This window comes from Anopheles gambiae, chromosome 3 (assembly GCF_943734735.2).
Source record: "Anopheles gambiae chromosome 3, idAnoGambNW_F1_1, whole genome shotgun sequence".
NCBI lineage: Eukaryota > Metazoa > Arthropoda > Insecta > Diptera > Culicidae > Anopheles > Anopheles gambiae.
In genome coordinates, this window is record NC_064602.1 from 84,586,494 (window position 1) to 84,601,764 (window position 15,271).

At 46.4% G+C, this 15,271-nt stretch overlaps 1 protein-coding gene across 1 annotated transcript in view; it reads left to right on the plus strand.

Moving 5' to 3' along the window:
- LOC133393935 (protein commissureless 2 homolog) overlaps positions 1–12,661 on the plus strand; it is a 54,069-nt gene extending 41,408 nt beyond the window's left edge. The window contains exon 2 of the mRNA XM_061661173.1: positions 10,581–12,661. Coding sequence (XP_061517157.1) covers positions 10,581–11,251 — 671 coding nt within the window. The 3' untranslated portion in view covers positions 11,252–12,661. The remainder of the gene's footprint in view (positions 1–10,580) is intronic.
- The last annotated feature ends 2,610 nt before the right edge of the window (positions 12,662–15,271 follow it).

Genomic DNA, 15,271 nt, shown 5'->3' on the forward strand with positions numbered 1-15,271 from the left:
TTGTGGTTCGTAGGAAAAGGGACAACAAAACAGCCGATCAAATTACGCTAGAATTTAAAGCGAACACAAAGACTGAATGAAAAGCACAATTTTCCGTCAAATGTCACCCATCATTCATAGCGAACTAAAAACAAAAAAAGAACAAACAACCTTTACATCCTGTTAGGGAACACCTGTTTTCCAGGAGGTGTTGAAATTCCACCAAAATCTCCTTCCATCCCACAACTGATATTGGTGCTGCAATTGAGAAGCCCGAAATTGATTTTCCGTAACTGCAATAAAGGGATGAAATGGAAACCCCATACCGGAAAAGTTAATTAAATGAGTCTCGGCGGGGTATGGGGCTATTTTGGGTGAATAAATATGCTTCACACGGTTTTTGGTTAATTTTTCTTGTGAGCCAATAAACAAATACATAAGAATGTTGATTAAATGTCTAAAATTAAATGTTAAAATAATCAAATCGTGGAAAAGCTAAAAACCAGACAATTTAAAATAAAGAATTACTAAAAACAAGCCTTGATTAACATTTTTAAACAACTCTTGAATAGAAAAAATTAATAATAAAATGCTAAAAATATATGTAAAAAAGCATTGAATAATATTTATGAAACATAAAGAATACTGAAGAATAAACAAGCAAAAACCAAGGCAAGGAATGAATGAACAAATTGAGCGACAACTTATTCCCCGGATAAAGCTAACAATTTTCTAAAGACAAAAATATTACCTAACACATTTATTGTGCCAATAAATCACTTCCATGAACTTTACTTCCCTTTCAATCGACACCAAAAAGGGGATGGGGGGGGGGGGGACAATAATAACAATTATAAATCATTAGCCGCACACCAGCATTGTGCACACTACCGATGGCTCAATCGTAAACCATCTCTTCTTTGCCCCTTCGCCTCGGTTTTCGTGGTGGTCGGACGGTGGAAACGGGAATATTTGTTTAAAAAATTATAAACCCCTCCAAAACGACGGGTACCGGGCGAAACCGTGAAACGGGAACTGTGTAGCAATGTTTTTTTGTTCCCTTCTTCTCCTTCCCTTTCGCTACCTAAGGGGGACATTGATATAGTTAAACGGCACTAACGGCGGGTAACTTGAGCGGCGGGCACAGCGTAAAGCAGCTGCTTTTCCGCTTGTACGGCTTAGGGGTATGAAATTGAAAAGTTATTGCAACAATGACGCAATCACATAAGAGCTACACACACACACTAACACGTCCACGTCACATAAGATGTCAAGGTGACGGTAGGGAAAAAAGGAGACCAAAAATACACACACACATCCCGGAACACCTTTTGAAGCCTTTTAAAAATTCCGTATCCTTACCCAGGTTTATAAGCGCAGGCAATTTGACGGCTTCCGGAATTGTTTCGCTTACCTTCCTTTACCTTCTTGATTATCCCTTTGAGAATTGCTTTAGTTGCGTCGTTTTTCGGTTGTCGTTGTCGTCACTTGCGAATGACGTGTGATCGACGGAACCGTTTTATTCAGGGTTGTATAAAAATTCAATTAACCCTAGACACACCAAATACCGGTTCCGGTTGAATGTAATGAGCGGTCGGAAAGGCACCCGCACACTTTGCACCCGCAAAACGCAGGTACGCAAGATTGTGCAAAGGTAGTTTCGGTCCTGCGAGCACAAATTCGGTCCCGGAAACTAATATGTGCGCTCCTACAAAAGAGTTTGTTCCACTTCCTAGGATTTTGGATTTGTGCCTGACTAAAACACTGAGACAACCCAGTCTCAGGAGCTGGCTGAATCCCTTACACTATAACGCTAACCCTGCTGTTGTATGGGGTCAAGAGGGGATGATAATCGAGGTCAGCGCCGAAGCCGGAAGTCACCGGAGGCAGCAGCAGCAGGATGGCATGCAAATGTAAAAGGAAATTAAACGCACCCGACCGTGGAGACGATTTAGATTAGATACATTAACTAACAGCGCACCCAAAACGCCCTTCTACGTGCGTTCGAGGACCTAAAGGAGAGGAGTGACTCGGGTGTGCGTTTAATAGTGAAACATTAGTCTATGACACTTGGGCGCACTGCCAAAGTTCCCAGGTCCCAGGAACTTGGTTGCGTGCCCAGCGGATGTGATATGCAAATCGATGAAGTCAAACAATCCATTAGAGCGTGTACGTGAGTGCACACACGTACACGCACGAAACTAGCCAAGTCTAACCCCCACAATAGTATGTCCACCATGACCGGCACTGCTGGGAAATGGCTTGCTGACTGACTGTTGTGTTTCACTTTCGTATGCAAAGGTAAGGCTTCCAGTAGTTCCCGGCAGTTCTTTCTTCAAGACTGATGCCCTTATTACGCTGATGAATCATGGGGAAACTTTCCGTTCACAAATTATGCAACCCCTTCGCTTTCGTTAGGATCGCCTCGAGTATTGCTAAAGTGTTTCGTAAATGAGGGAAATAAATTCTCCAAACGTTTTCATCAGAAAAGTTGCAGCGAATTCAAGATATCGCCTCCTTAGCAGACACATACACGTAAGGACGAATGGTCGAAAATCGATGCTGTTGGCGCAATAGACATCCATTAATCTTCAACATTTCACTGGCTGAAAATCAGGCAACGCCTCTCTCCGCATCCCCCCAACGATCCACATGGATCTTCCCGTGCAATCAAACGAACGGAGGGTTCTGTATTTTCGAATATATTTCTTTTTTTTTGGGAACGGAAAAACTTATTTACACATTGCACAACCGTATACTGCAATTTCACCATACTAGAGCCCGAGGCTAAAAATGCATTTTCAATTGAAATTCATTTCAATCGGTGCAAATAGTTTTCGGCAGGCAGCGCGGCACAGGGCAGGGAACACACATTCCGAACGGAACTACCAACAGCAGAAGAAGAAGAGGGAAAAAAGGAACCCGATTGATGCCGTCAGCCATTTCAGCCAGCAGTAGCAGCAGCATTATTTGCTTCCACCAGGGGAGGCAAACAAACGGGCAAAAAACCTTCGCCGAAAAAATTTGTTTGCTGAAGTTTTTTTGTTGTTGCATCCATTTCTCTCACGCTCTCTCTCTCCCTTTTACTCTCGATCGAAGTTCGTGTTCGAGTTTGCAAATTTCAAGGATTCGGGTGATGTTTCCTTTTTCCTGCTAGCTGTACTGTACTCTTCCACTAGCCACCGGTCCAGTACAAAACAGAAGCAGCAAGAAACTTACATTTCCGATCAAAGCAGGCGAGAATGATTGGGTGCGCACGACGGTTGGTGCGCACGACCACGTGCATGCGAAGAGCGGGAGAGAAGCATCACCATGGTGCCTTGGCGTTGCAAAATTCGGTCCGAAGAAAGCTCGAATGGAATGTGTTTTACCCTATACGGGAGAAAGGCAAAACAAGCTGAAGGAAACGGAAAGAGAGGAAATAAATATTGCCCATGGGGGCGACGATTCATCCATCGGTATCGGAATCAAAATCCATTCACGGTACGTATCTGCCGCTATCACCGAACGCATACGCACACATGCTCTTATGGAATGATGGTTGTTTTCGTTGCGTGCGTTGCGAGTCTGTCAAACAATTCATTGTCATCTTCGGCAGTCCTCCTCCGACAGATGTACGGATGTAGGATTTCTTCCCGAGATCGTGCCGTTTTTTTTGGCGCTCGTTTGAGTCGAATTTGCCACGGTAACGGACGGCTCGAAATGATACATTCATCGAAGGTTTTTTTTCGATTTATTTTTCCTTTTTCGAAACTGATATCCAGCAGAGCAGTAGCAGCAGCACAGTGACTGTTCCCTCACCCTCCAAGTATGGCGCTTTCCCTCTTTCTTACTCCCAATCATTCGCCAAGGATTCGCGATTCGACGTGGATTAGAGTTGTCGAGGCGAACGATAAATATTGCCTGGGCTGTTTTTGGTTTGGTTCCTTTCCCACCTTGGCGCACTCCCTCCCAACCCAAGACATGTGAAACTATTTTCCATTCCTAAATGGAAAACGCACCGTGAAGGGTGTTGAGCAACAACAGCCAGCCTCCCCATGCCAAAAAAAACGAAGCACAAGAATAGGAATGTTGAAATGTTACATTCACCGGCTCCGGAATGATGTTCCGATGGTTTGTAAGTGTGTGTGTGTGTGGTCCTCTGTTTGAATTGTACTTCGTACCGAGATTACCAAGGGTGATTCTGATGGCATCGGATAGATGCGGGATTATGAGCCGAAAGTAAATGATGCCGATAAGAAAGACAAGACGGCGATAAGGAGAGCAAGGGAGGCATGCGATAGTGGCGTGGAAGGACATCCCGCCGACTGTGTAAGGAAGATGAATTGCGTACGGTTCGGTTGATGCCTTCGCAGTGCTTGGGGTGCGCCGGAATGAGTCACGCCGTCATCTCTTCGCATGTTCGCTTCGGTAGGCTTTAAAATTGGAAATTTGAGAAATCCACCTGCATTGATGGTTCCGTTGCTCCGGCAGCAGACGAGAAAGGGCTCCAGTCAACCGAAACGTACACCACCGGCAGCGAAGAAACAGACACACACACACCGGGAGTCATTCTGGAGAGAGGAAGGGAATTTCGCATGCCAGACAGCAAACCAGCCGGAAGCAAACTTCTCTGGCGTCTGGCTATACGTGTGCTATACGTGGTTTGAAGTTTTCGATACGCCTCTCCGTCTTTGACATTCACCAAAGACTCTTTCGGTGTGCGGGCTTCCTTTTTGCCGACAACATCCTGTAATTATAAGTTGCCATTGTGCTGCTCGCATGAGGACGATGTGCGGGTGTGTGTGTGTGGGTGTATACGTTTTGGAGTTCCACTTGAGACACGATGCCGTGATACCGTCACACCGTTTCATGGTTGCACGGTAACAACCAACCAGGCTCTGAGTATTTGGGCCTGGCTTGTGAAGAACGCTGGTGGCTGGCCTGTTGGAGGGGTTGTGTCCCTGAGCGTAACTACCGCAGTCTATCGATTGCATAATTTCACGTCTCAGTGATCAAGAATGTGCCCCCCAACTCAGAAGAACGCCCAATGGAGGAACTCTCGTCCACTTGACAGGTCGCCCGGAATCGGAAGTCGTTGAACTTGTGCTTCTCTGCTTGCTGGAGACGGCAGTACGAGGCAGATACGCAAGTGCATCATCATCGCACTCTCGTACGCAGTGTGTTGCATCAGTGAGGCTCGCAAGAGCAAGAATCAGCCATCCAAGGACACTCTGTGTTGTCCAATTTTCTCTCACAGATGCAAAAACCACAACACAAAGCAGGAAATACCTGTTTTCCTAAGAAATGTTTATATTTTTGTGCGCAAACTTACCCATAATTCATAGATTTCTCATAAAACCCGTACAAAAAGAGGGAACAACTCTAAACCTCCTTTTGTGTCGGGGTTGATATCAAAGGACACCAAACAAACGGTGTACTTGTCACCAAGGAGATCCCAGCGCTTACTTGATTTAGTACATCACAGTGGACTGTTCACTTCAGTGTTATCTGCGGGTGTGTTTGTATGTTTTTTTTCGTCTCATTCTTGTTCAAAGCGACCCTTTTCCATTTTTGACGCTAGAATGGTGAAATGAAATGCCAAAGAAGTTGTCATATTCGGCTTCCTTTACGCCTTCAGCCGGGGGGCCCTCTCGGGAGACTTATCTTTAATGGAGTTTCTATTCGGTTTTGATTTGTATCAATCTTGCTGTATATCGTTCCAAAGAGGCATCCTTTTCTTTGTCGAAATGGGGTTTTTTTTTGTAGGGTTTATTTTCTCCTGTCCATTGGTGTTAGGTCGACAACCTGCAGCAAAGAAATGGATCGAAATACATCCTTAAGTGCAATGGGTGACGCTGCTTTTGTAAGTGGGAAAAAGAGCAGAGGTTCGCCCAAAAAAGAACAGGTATTTCTCAAGAGATGGTCCTCGGTATGTATAATGGTTGTTTTATAAACTCTTCCTATTACCCAATGCGTGCCCTTTTTCCAAACATGTGTGGTTTTATGTGAATCCATATTGTTGTCACCTCGTACGGGCCTCTCTGCAGGTGTACGTGTTTTGTTGTGTACCTGTTTTCCAAGTGTTTCCCGGGCCCCGGGCTACAAAACTAAGATCTGACTAATGCTAATCGTTATCCCTTCACGGTCGAGTTTTTGATCACATAATCACGTCCGTATGGTTGTTAGGAGATACAAAACTCCGGGCAGAGATAAACAAAAAGGGAGAAAGAACGTGCGTAATGATCTGTACCGCATGTTTGGTTGGTAGACCCCTGCCGAGTGCGGCTACGGTCGTTGGAATCCTTCCAGAGTTTCGGAGCGCATCCAAAAATGAGAAAAGGAAAGAAAGCGGAGAAAAAACAAGGATCAAATCACAACATTACAAACGGAAAAAGGAAAAAAACCAACACATAAAGAGAGGCTCATAAAAATCATGTAAACCCCATGGCTTCAACCGGGAACTTCGTCCCGTCGGTCGGCTAAAACTGTCACGTCATCAAACTTTCAAATTATGGGCCGGTCATTTTCATCGATAACGAATGGAGAGGGCAACGAATTTTTTTGTCGATCCAGACGGAGGCTGCTGCGCATCCCGCGACCGACCAGTTCCAATTTCCAATGCGTTCCGAGAAGGCTCTTCGTGGGTTTCGTGGGTGCTGCTGCTGCTGCTGCTCTTGCTCTAGAGCGTTCGATTGTTGCGGCGATATGGGTTTGACTGCCGGCGGTCCCTTAATTTCCAACCCCATCCCGGTCCATCATCACACGAGAGTTCGATCGAATATTAATGGATCACTTTATATGCATACCCCGTTACACACGCACACACACACGCACGCAAACTGGGCAACAAAAAATGTCCGGCCGGGAAAATGTAATAAAGACAGATCGGAAAGGACATCTTGATCGATTTGAGGACCTAAAACATTGGGGAAAGGAGTAAAAAATGGTACACTTTTTACACAACCAATCAGCACTGCACTTGATGGGAGAAAACAGCAAATAAAAGGGGTTTTAATTGATGTTTAAATTTAAATTTTACTGAATTGCTCATCAAGCTTATCCCTTCTTGACAATTGATTGCTTTTGATCCTCGTCCGGGTCAGTTCCGTTGCTTTGTAGAAAGAGAACAGCACACGCTCGTCTCTTTCCCACGCGGTAGCTATGGCAACTTCATATGTGCGATTGCTAAAGAGCTAGTGACCGGGGAACGATTTTGGGAGAAAAGAAATCGATTTCTAGTCCGTTCCTGTGCTGTGTCCAGACGCTGCTACCATTTCGACCGCTGTCAGACAGACTTCTGGAAGGAAACTGTGGAATTGGATAGAGCCGAATCGATCCCATCAAATAGGTGCTTTTATTTGTGCGAAAATTGTCGTCAGTCACGAAGTTCCGAAGAATTCCGTTCAGACTATGGAGGCGTGTTGGCTCTGGAAGTTAGGTAAGGCGTGAGCTGCCTAGTATTAATATCCTTTTATTTATCCTTTCGTCGTCCCATTAAACTGATGCCGTGGCTCTGCGTGTGGTGTGTGCGTGTGTGCAAAGATCCTAACGAAAAACACAATAAAGGCTCCCACTGAGAGTCGACGGCTACTGCTAGCTTCCATAGGATTTTTTTTTCGCCCCAATAAACCACACGAAAATGCTACGCGCGTTGGTGACGCATTAAGGCATCACTTCATTGAATCGCTCGGACATTGGCAAGGATGGCAGGAATTTGGGTGGTCGGCTCGGGTGCTTTTCACCGTTTATCGGGTTTGGAATTTCATGGCATGCCTGCAAGAAGAGATGCCCGCATTGTGGGCCTCTAGGTTGCTGTGAAGCAAGAAACAGGTAGGGAGTAGAGGCGCCCAGTGCCTAGTTCCATCCATTCCATTCTTTTGTGCTAAAACTTGCCGGACGAAAAATTGCATCGCACTACCAGCCGCTCCTGTCTTATCCTTTTTCCCAAGCCAGAATCGTTCCTTTGTTCACTTTTATCACACACCGGCTCCCTGGGTTTTCTGTTCCCCGGTGCCACTTTCCCGGCGAATGAAAAATGACCAACGATTCGTTTTCGCTCCCGATCGCTGCCTTCATCGCGCTGCTCCCCTTACTTGGTCGCTTTACGGAATTGTCTAAATATCCTGTTTTTGGCGCATATCGAACGCCTGTTTCGCCCAAGTAGCGCATCTTTATTTCGCCGTAGCTTACAGCGGGAGGGGTGTCAAACAGAAAAAAAGTAGTTGGCATACAAAGGCACAGGGTGCCGTGAGGGAATGTTTTGGTTCGGGCCAACCAAGCCACCCATCTTTTTATCCCCGCTCTTTATCCCGGGAATGGTCGAGCCCTTCGGCATGATTGATGCTTTCTTGGAAGCACCACCATCACCACCAAGAATCGATCCCGGGAGGGCATGGGCGGTAGCGGCGTGCCCATTGTACAGTGCGCTAAGGAGAAGAAGAAATACGACACCCCGAGGGCCTCCCGAGAGACGGAATGTTCAAATCATCGCCCACCCTAGCGTGTGCGTCCTGCCTTTCGTAGAAGTTCGTTGTCGCAAGAACACACGATACACCAAAAGGGAATTGCACAAAGCGTCCCCGAAAAGAGCAGAATAGAATGCAACACTTGCAAGACGAACGAACAGTGTGGAAAGGATACGCAAGTGTCTTCTTGCGCCATATGTGGTGCACATTACATTGGATTAAATGGATGAGCATTGCGTCCTTGCGTCAAAGACAGAATGAAAAATGCTGACCAACCCGGCTGCGACTGAAACGGCTCCGTCTGGACGTTTTCCGTAGCGTGAGAAGGAACTTAATATTGGCACTCTAACCGAAAGAATAGATCGATTTTATTCCCTTCCTTCTCGAGTGTGTGCTTGCTTGAGCGGAGCTCGAATCAAAGGGGACAACTTGTCTTTAGTATCCAGGGAGAGCGCTTTTGTGGGGCGAATTGTAAAGAGAAGCACTTTATCGGTGAACCTGAAGATCTTGGGAAGTCGTAACTGTTGTGTCCGCACAAAACAAACATGAGACGGTGGTGTGTACGGCACAAACAGAATATATATTTTGTCACTATCTTTGGTATGGGTACAATTAACATTGGTAATAAATAATATAAACAACACACACGCAATGCGGGGAGAGGACGGCTGGTCCTGCTCGCGCCGCGATCCTCACTGAGGACGTCACCGGATGACAGCCCTGCTGTCAACGGCGAGCCCTCAGGATGAGGCAGCGGTCTGTCCACAACATCTCCCCGTTTTAATTAGGCCGGTACGGCTTAAGCCGACGCAGCGGTTTTAATGTAATTAAAACCGGCGTGGCAAGCGTACGGCTCAAGTGGCGCTGTGTAAAACGGGGGAGAGTGATGACCGGCCTCCGTGTCTAACGCTCGAATGGGATGAGCGTTGCGGGCTGCAACAGGGGGCAGCCGATGTGCTGCGGTCGCTCGTTCCGTTGCAGCCGCTGTGGTGTTGTTGTTGGTGTTGTTGTTGATGGTGCAACAGTAGCGGATAATCCTGCCGCTGTCGATGGCTGTTGCACCTGACGCCGATGATGATGAGGCAGCTCTCCCGGATGCTGCTGCCGATGGGGCGTCACTGTGCGGGTGAGCAGGGGGCGGCCGTGGTGCCGCGCGCGCTTCGACCGCTCAGCCGGAACCGCTGCACAGGGGCGACCGTGATGTCGCTGCCGGTGAACTGCTGTGCAGGGCGCGCAGGATGATGATGACGTTGACGATGATGATGAGGGTACACAGGGGGCGACCGTGATGCCGCGCACGACGACTGTGACCCGGGACACATACGATGTTGCTGCACAGGGGCGACAGTGGTGCCGCCGTCGAGATGCACCTGTGCAGCTGGAGCGCCGGCGATGAAGATGGACAGGGGGCAGCCGATATGCCTCAGCACTGTGCCTGCTCACCGGGCTCGACGATGATGCTGGTGCAGCACGGGCGGCCGTGATGCCGCGCACGACAATACTGCACCAGTGTGTCCGATGACGCTGCAGCGGGCGGCGGTGATGCCGTGTGACGACGGTCCAAAGCGGAATGTCCCCTCGCTTTGTCCGGTATAGTGCTGCAGCGGAGTGAGGATCCCTTCAGGGCTTCACGCAAGCCCAAGCGTGCCCATCCTGCGCGATGGCGGTTGCGCGATGGTGGAACCGCGATGGTGACCTCCGTGCTGCGTCGGTCCTTTGTAGGATCCCCCCCTACGCGAGGAGGATCCCATCCTCGTCGCCACTGTTGTGTCCGCACAAAACAAACATGAGACGGTGGTGTGTACGGCACAAACAGAATATATATTTTGTCACTATCTTTGGTATGGGTACAATTAACATTGGTAATAAATAATATAAACAACACACACGCAATGCGGGGAGAGGACGGCTGGTCCTGCTCGCGCCGCGATCCTCACTGAGGACGTCACCGGATGACAGCCCTGCTGTCAACGGCGAGCCCTCAGGATGAGGCAGCGGTCTGTCCACAACAGTAACTAAGTCATCGTAGCTGCTTGCTTTCTTCTCTGCCTCATCGATATAACACGTACAAACAGCACTTCCTTACTTCTTTATGGTCAATTCCACCACTAACCTAACCTCTTTTTTTACCTCTTTCTTGTCTTCCCTCTGCAGTACTGACGGCACGCTCGCAAACACTTTCCTCGATGGACATCGAAACGCCGCCCCCGTACGATGCGGAATCCCTGCCGAGCTACACGATCGTGTCCGGGCTGCCCAGCTACCAGGACGCGATCGAGCAGCTGAAGCAGAAGCAGATGAAGTACTACGAACCGGTCAAGGTGCATCGGCCCTCCGTCATGAAGCTGTTCGAGTCGCAGGATCTCCTCAGCCAGTCAGCAGCTCCACCGGCAACGTCAGCCGCCCAGCCGACCACCGCCAAGCTGGAGGAGATCCGGTACAACTTCGTGCGCCCGCTCTCGGTACAGGACGGCGTGGGTCCACTGCCCGAAGCAACCACTAGCAGCAGCATCATCACCACTACGGGCCCAACCGTTCTTCCCGCCGGTTCATCGCAGCATCCAGCAGCGTCGCAGCCACTGCCACCGCCACCACCGTACAAGAGTCAAATCTCCACCATCTCGACCGCCTCGTCTACAGGCGCGGCCGGCGTCGGTGGAGTGGTCGTTGGCAGTATGGTGGTAGAGCTGCCGGCCCAACACGCTCCGGTGGTCCCGATGGTCACCACCACGGTCCGGTTGCCGCAGAAGAAGCCGGCTAGTGCGAGCATTTGCCAGTACACGATCGAGCACGAGCGACCGGCGGCCGGGGGGGCTCGCAGTTGAAGAACCGAACGGCTGCGGCTAGCCACCATGCGGTACACTGCGCGAGTGGACTAGGATACTAAAGGGATAGATACAAAACGGTGCAGCAAAACGCAAACGCTCGAGATGATTACAAATCACTGACTGTGTTATTAACGATTAATTTATATAGATAGTAAACGTAAACTTTGGTGGGTGCTCCATCGGATGTTGAGCGGAGAGAGATGTAGGCAGAGTTGATGCGCAACGGGAGAGCTGTGAGCAATGAGTTCGGCTTAGTCTTTCCAGAAGAGTGTACTCCTGTTTTCAGAGTCTTACAGTATCGTGTTCATGCGGCTTAAAAAAGGCCTTTGACAGATGAGGTTAGTGACAGCGAAACGACTCTTCTGCTCGATCGTGGAGAAGAAGTTCCCCAACAATCGCATCCAATTCTCCAATGCCATCAATCTAAGTTTGCATCTTTTCCCTTAGCACGTAGGAGACCAATTAGATGTAGTTAAAACGATGTTGAAGTTGATAGTCAGTGTCCCGGTAGGTCCTGTCAGTAGTCAGGTACCACACGTGAAGTAGGAGCACCGTACCAACCGTACACACACACGCACACTCTGAAGGCTCCTTTTTCATTGCACGAAATTGACTTCCAGTCAGTTCCCGCATGTACACGGTACTATTAGTATCGATATCGCATTTAGCAAAAGGACCCAACACGAGTCAGACGATTGAGAATGGTTTAAGAAACGGACGCGAGGTCTTGACAAGAGAGAGACCCAGACTTCTTACACTTGTACACATTTCCATTCGGATCAGCGTGTAGGTGTGTGTGTGTGTAATTCCCAGTGCGATAGGGATGTATATCAATATAGTATAGAGATTGTAGCAAGGTTATAACAGTCACCGCCAGATTAGATGCATAGATATACATATATTTACAAAAACAAAAATTAAAATCAAAGAAGATTGTGTTGCAGTTTTTTTTGTGTAGAACATTTCGAACAATTCCCACACAACCACACACACACACGCATTCTGTTTTTAAATATATTATTGCAAGATAAAAGACCCTATGCTGCGGAACAGACTGCACGTTCTAGGAGGAGATGTACCAGAAACTCGAAGACTCGTTCCCCCGGGCAGATACATTTTTATTAGACTGTGTAGAACGATGTGTTAGTAATTGGTAACGATAGTTCGGGGGGGAAGGACGTAAACGGGTTTTCAATTTATTAGACCATTACTGGAGAAATAATTGTAACAAAAAAGGAAAAAAGGAACACCCCAAATTGGACAACTTTTTTGTACGTGTTACCTTCTTGAGGGGGAACAAAAAACCTCCCCACCCTGTTTCGGAAGCGTGTAAAATGGAAAGTGGAAGCTCAATATAATAAATTGTGTTTTGCGCGAGTGAAAATTGGATGCAAATTTTATGTAAAATGTGTGAGTGTATGTTGTTGTTTGTGGCTTCCTCTTCGGTATGCTGATGTGTTTCTATCGTGGAAAGAAATTAGCTCGTTACTCTAGTTTTTGGTGCTAGGTTTAGTTTTCCTCCCTCCGAAGTGGCCGGAGTGTAAAAGGGGGGTTTCTACGGAGTTCGGCTCTATTCGGCGATCGTGTGTAAATGAGGTGTGGGGTGTTAAGAGCGTGTACACAACGTTTGCTTTATTATTATCATGCAATAACCGTAGCCCATTAAAACCCCTGGACCTGGCAAGGCATATGGGGGAGGGGGGAGCGGCAATGTGGAAAATTGAGGTAACTTTTAAGCAAATAGGTTGCGGTGGTGCAACAAATCTCCGCCCCTTGCTGTGGGGCACGTCGGCAGATTCGTTTTACAGTCGGCTGTGAAAACCAAAAAAACACGGCAGCAACTTCCTTGGATAGAGGGCAACAAAAAGCTGTAAGCTTTTAAGAGCTTTCCACTTTTCACTCCCCGCCCGCCGTCCCCTGGTGGAAAACGCTAACACCACCGTTAGTGTCTCTCGCTTTGGTTGCCGAGCGTGGTTTTTATCGTACCCGTTTTATCGGAGAGCGGTGATGGTAATAAATTTTATGAGCAATGATTGTGTGTGTGTGTGTACATGGCTGTACTAAAACCAACCTAAGCTTATACAGACACACACACACACATTGTTCTAATCCTTGCCCGACCTGTCTGTGTCTGGCTGCATCGCCGTCTCCCAAGCGACTGTGCTGAAGTAGGATGTTGTATCCATTTCAAAGGCAGCATTTAGCGGGTTGTTGAAAATGAAAAACTGTTCTCACTGTTGACCACACAGGACCACACCATTACCTCTCTCTTTCTTTCTCTCATTCAGCCACGGGTTCAGCCATTGCCCAGCCAGGACCTAGGATACGGTTGAATAGGAAAAATCAACGGTACGGGTCGCTCTTTTTTACAGCCGAGCGTTTCGTCCAAGCAACCCATTTCGTACTGTGTTTTTTCGTTTTTTTTGTTGTTTGCTCTCTGTTTTCCCACAATTGACCGGTTGCCGTAGTTTATTGGTCATATTTATCCTCACGGTTGTTAGCCACTCGTTGGCCACCGGTCGCTGCGGCTGGTGGCCAAAAAAAAAAGAGGGGGGAAAAAGGGTCAAAATTGTGGAGTGTTTTTATAGCACACCAACACATGAGCTCACCCTCACTTCCCACCCCTCCCATCCAACTCACACCTAGAAAAGGGCGACTTTTTCGGGCGTGTGTGTATTGTGTGTGTTAGGTGAGCGCAAAAAGTTGTGCCTTTTTTACTTGTTTAAAGAAATGGTTTTTATTTTATTTTTTTTAAAGATGGTGTTTGTTAGGTGACGTAATTATTTTGAGCATTTAATGTAACCGTTCAGATCGAACATACATGTTATTACATGTTACATGTTATACTCTTTTGTGTTTTCTAGTTGTATGGCATTCAATATTATTTTGGTTTAATTATTTTTATTCTACTTCTATGTAATCTACTTTACTCTTTTTTCAATGAACTTATTCACTTACTCATTTACTTCTTTTCACACTCTTTTCTTGTTACATCGTTGTTGTTTTTTAATCTTTTTCATATCCTTGCTTTTCTTTACCTTTTTAATTGTAGTCTTCTCTGTCTGTCTGTCTGGTTGATTGTGTTTGGGAGGTAAAAGGTTGATATTATGTCATGTATAAAAACAAACTGATTAGATTCGTTACTTGTATTTATACTTTAGCAAAACATGTTAAAAACTATACAAAGTAAAATAATACTTAAATTCCATACTTCAAGGCGCACAGCAAAGAAGCAGTTTTATCTATACTGATTATTGTTTAATTTGAACTACAGTAGAACGTCGATTTTCCAGGGACGGATTAACTGGCGGGCGGCTTAACCGTGCGCATGAATTTGACAGTTGGCGAACATTTTCTGCGATGAACCGGTTAGCAAAAACATTTGTTGTGCAGCAATCTAGTGTCTAGTGATACTTTTTAACTTCATTTTTGATAAAAGACAATTTTAAATCTATTGTTATTGATTCAAAAAATATTCTACTGGTGATTAATCGATTATTTTGATGTGAATTTCTAGTAAAACCAGTGAATTTTAAAAAAAAATTATGAATTTGACATTTCTTGGACCATTATCCGTGGAAATCGATTAACCGGCCACCGCTCGGTCCCGAGCTGCCCGGATAAACGACGTTCTACTGTATTATTTATTTCTTTTTTAATATTACAATATTGCGATTTATGTTTTTCATATCTTCTATGTTTTTCGTTTATCACATTTTTAATTTTATTTTGACTGAATATTATAGACTTTTTATTGTAAAAACATGAGTTTTTACTTTATTTCGCAAGCTTAGCAACATTAAACGTAACTACAGCAATTGACAAGACAAGCGCATCAGTTGTTTTCGGAACGTCATCACGATCAAGACAACCTTCGCATTTGATATCACAAGCACAGTACACAATATCACAAAGGGTTTTGCGGCTTAAAGCAATCATTTTACCACCGCCTATAAACGTGTTCAAAGTAATGCTAAAGTAATGGGAAAGTAATTGTAAGGTGTTCGTCCCTTATAA